The sequence below is a fragment of the Camellia sinensis genome, chromosome 9 (genome assembly GCF_055761805.1).
Source record: "Camellia sinensis isolate YWXY chromosome 9, ASM5576180v1, whole genome shotgun sequence".
Lineage (NCBI taxonomy): Eukaryota > Viridiplantae > Streptophyta > Magnoliopsida > Ericales > Theaceae > Camellia > Camellia sinensis.
In genome coordinates this window covers 111113477-111116114 of record NC_138969.1, presented here as the reverse complement: position 1 = coordinate 111116114, position 2638 = coordinate 111113477, and the positions used below count along the sequence as shown (strand labels likewise).

Below are 2638 nucleotides of genomic sequence, written 5' to 3'. Positions count from 1 at the left end.
CTTCAATGCAAAAACTACTACGACAAGTTCCAAATCATGAGTCGGATAGTTCTTTTCATGTGGCCTTAGTTGGCGGGAAGCATATGCAATTACCTTTCCATTCTGTATCAACATACATCCCAACCCTTTATGAGACGCATCACTAAAAATAGTAAAACTATCCATACCTGAGGGTAAGGTGAGAAGTAGGGTAGTCATAAGCCAAGTCTTTAATTCTTGGAAAACTGATTCCCTCAGATCAGTCCAATCAAATGGTACCCCTTTCTATGTCAACTAAGTAAGCGATAAGGCAATTTTGGAGAAAGCTTTTACAAATCTGTGATAATATCCAGCCAAACCCAAGAAACTCCAAACTTTAGTAACATTGGTCAGTCTAGGTCAATTGACAACTGCCTCTATCTTTTGTGGATCAATTGAAATGCCCTCTTTAGTGATTACATGCCCCAAAAATGTCACACTATCGAGCCAGAATTCACACTTAGACAATTTGGCGTACAGTTTCTTCTTTCTTAAAGTTTGTAAAACAAGTCTCAAGTGACATTCATGTTCCTCTTGACTTTTGGAATAAATCAAGATGTCATCTATAAAAACAACAACAAACTCATCTAGGAATGGCTTGAAGACTCTATTAATGAAATCCATTAATACAGTAGGTGCATTAGTTACTCCAAAGGGCATAACAAAAAATTCATAATGGTCGTACCTTGTCCGAAAAGCAGTTTTTTCTACATCTTCCACTTTGACTTTCAATTGGTGATATCCAAATCTAAGATCAATTTTAGAGAAGACTTGCGCCCCTTGCAATTGGTCAAATAGGTCGTCAATGCGGGGCAATGGATATTTGTTCTTCACGGTCACCTTGTTTAATTCATGGTAGTCAATGTAGAGTCTCAATGAGCCATCCTTTTTTTTCATAAATAAAACTTGAGCACCCCATGGTGAGGCATGCGGCCGGATAAATTTCTTATCCAACAATTCTTGCAATTAAATCTTTAACTCCTTCAATTTAGTGATCGACATTTGGTATGGAGTCTTGGAAATCGGTTGTGTACCCGGTACTATCTCAATGGTGAACTCTATTTCCCTATCAATTGAATCCCTTGGAAAATCATAGGGAAATACACTTGGGAATTCTTTGACAATAGGAATATTGTCTACCTTTTGGTTATCAACAATAGGCGCATGTAATACACAACACAAATATCCTCTGCAACCTTTTCTAATTAGTTTGCACTCCTTCATAGATGAAATCAAATACTGGAGATGCACAACACCAACACCGTTAAAAGTAAATTCAGGCAAATTAGGTGGGTGAAAAATAACTTTCTTAGTTACACAGTCAAGTGTCGCATGATATTTCGATAACCAATCCATTCCCAAAATGACATCGAAATGATCAATATTCAGGGGCAACAAGTCAACATATAAATGCATATCCCCAACAATAAGGTCACATGCAGGGAATATATGGGCACACATCATAGACCCTCCGGTTGGAGGTGATACAGCTAACAATGAATTCATTGGTTCGAAGGCTTTAGTTAATTTTGGAGCAAAAGCATAGGACACAAACAAATGCTTAGATCCTGAGTTAAACAAAACATAAGCATTCTGGGCACAGATAGGGAGTATACCTGACACTACTGTCTCTGTGTTCTGGACATCTCCCGGTACCAGAGCAAAAACCCAGCCTTGCTTCAATGCTTCTTTTCCTGTTGCAGCTTTAGAATTGGATTTTGATGTAGAAACGGATGCTGTCGAGCTTGCTAGTGGTCTGTTTGTGCCTTGAGATAAGAGAGGACAATCTTTAACCACGTGGCCCGTCTTGCCACACCGGAAACAAACCCTAGAAATTTTATAACACACTCCCATGTGTCTTCTTCCATATTCAGGGCATGGCGATATCAACTTACTTCCTTGATTGGAACTTGTCGTTGACCCTGTATTCTGTTTCTTATTCTGCAAATTAGTCCGGTCTTTCTTAAAGTTGAACCCTTGTCTTTTTCCCTTCCACTCAGTCACCGGTGCCTTAGCTTGCTTAAGTGCCGCAATATTGGCCTCGACCATGAGAGCGCGATTAAGAATATGTACATATTTGGTTAGGTGAAGAACATTCACCCTATCTAGCACCTCCACATCAAGTCCGCCTTCAAACTTGCGAGCCTTCTTATAATCCGTGTCCACCATATATGGTGCGTACCGGGCCAACTCCGTGAATTTAGCCTCATATTCTGCCATTAACATGGTACCCCGCTTCAACTGCTCAAACTCCGATACTTTCCAATCACAGACACATTGAGGGAAATATTTTTCATGAAACACTTTCTTAAATTGAGCCCATGTCATAGCATTGTTGCCCTCTCGGACTAACATCCACCACCGTTTTGCTTTCTCTTGAAGAGTAGAAGTAGCTAACAAAACTTTTTGCACCTCCGAACATGGAAACACTTCAAACAACTTTTCTATTTCCAAAATTCAAGCCTCGGCTTTTAACGAATCAAGACCTCCTTGGAAAGTTGGCGGCTGCATCTTATTAAACTTTTGTGTTAGTGCTATGATGTCATCATTGTTGATCGATTCAGGTTGCACCGGAGGTGGAGGAGGAGGTGGGACTTGCTTTCTTTGCCTCAAAGATTCA

The 2638-nt window shown here is 40.0% G+C and overlaps 1 protein-coding gene across 1 annotated transcript; it reads right to left on the bottom strand.

Annotated features, from left to right (window-relative positions):
- Positions 1 to 984: 984 nt before the first annotated feature.
- LOC145799682 (uncharacterized) lies at positions 985 to 2346 on the bottom strand. Its single transcript, XM_082889294.1, has one exon. It carries the CDS (start codon positions 2344 to 2346, stop codon positions 985 to 987), a length of 1362 nt encoding a protein of 453 aa, XP_082745420.1.
- Between the last annotated feature and the right edge of the window lie 292 nt (positions 2347 to 2638).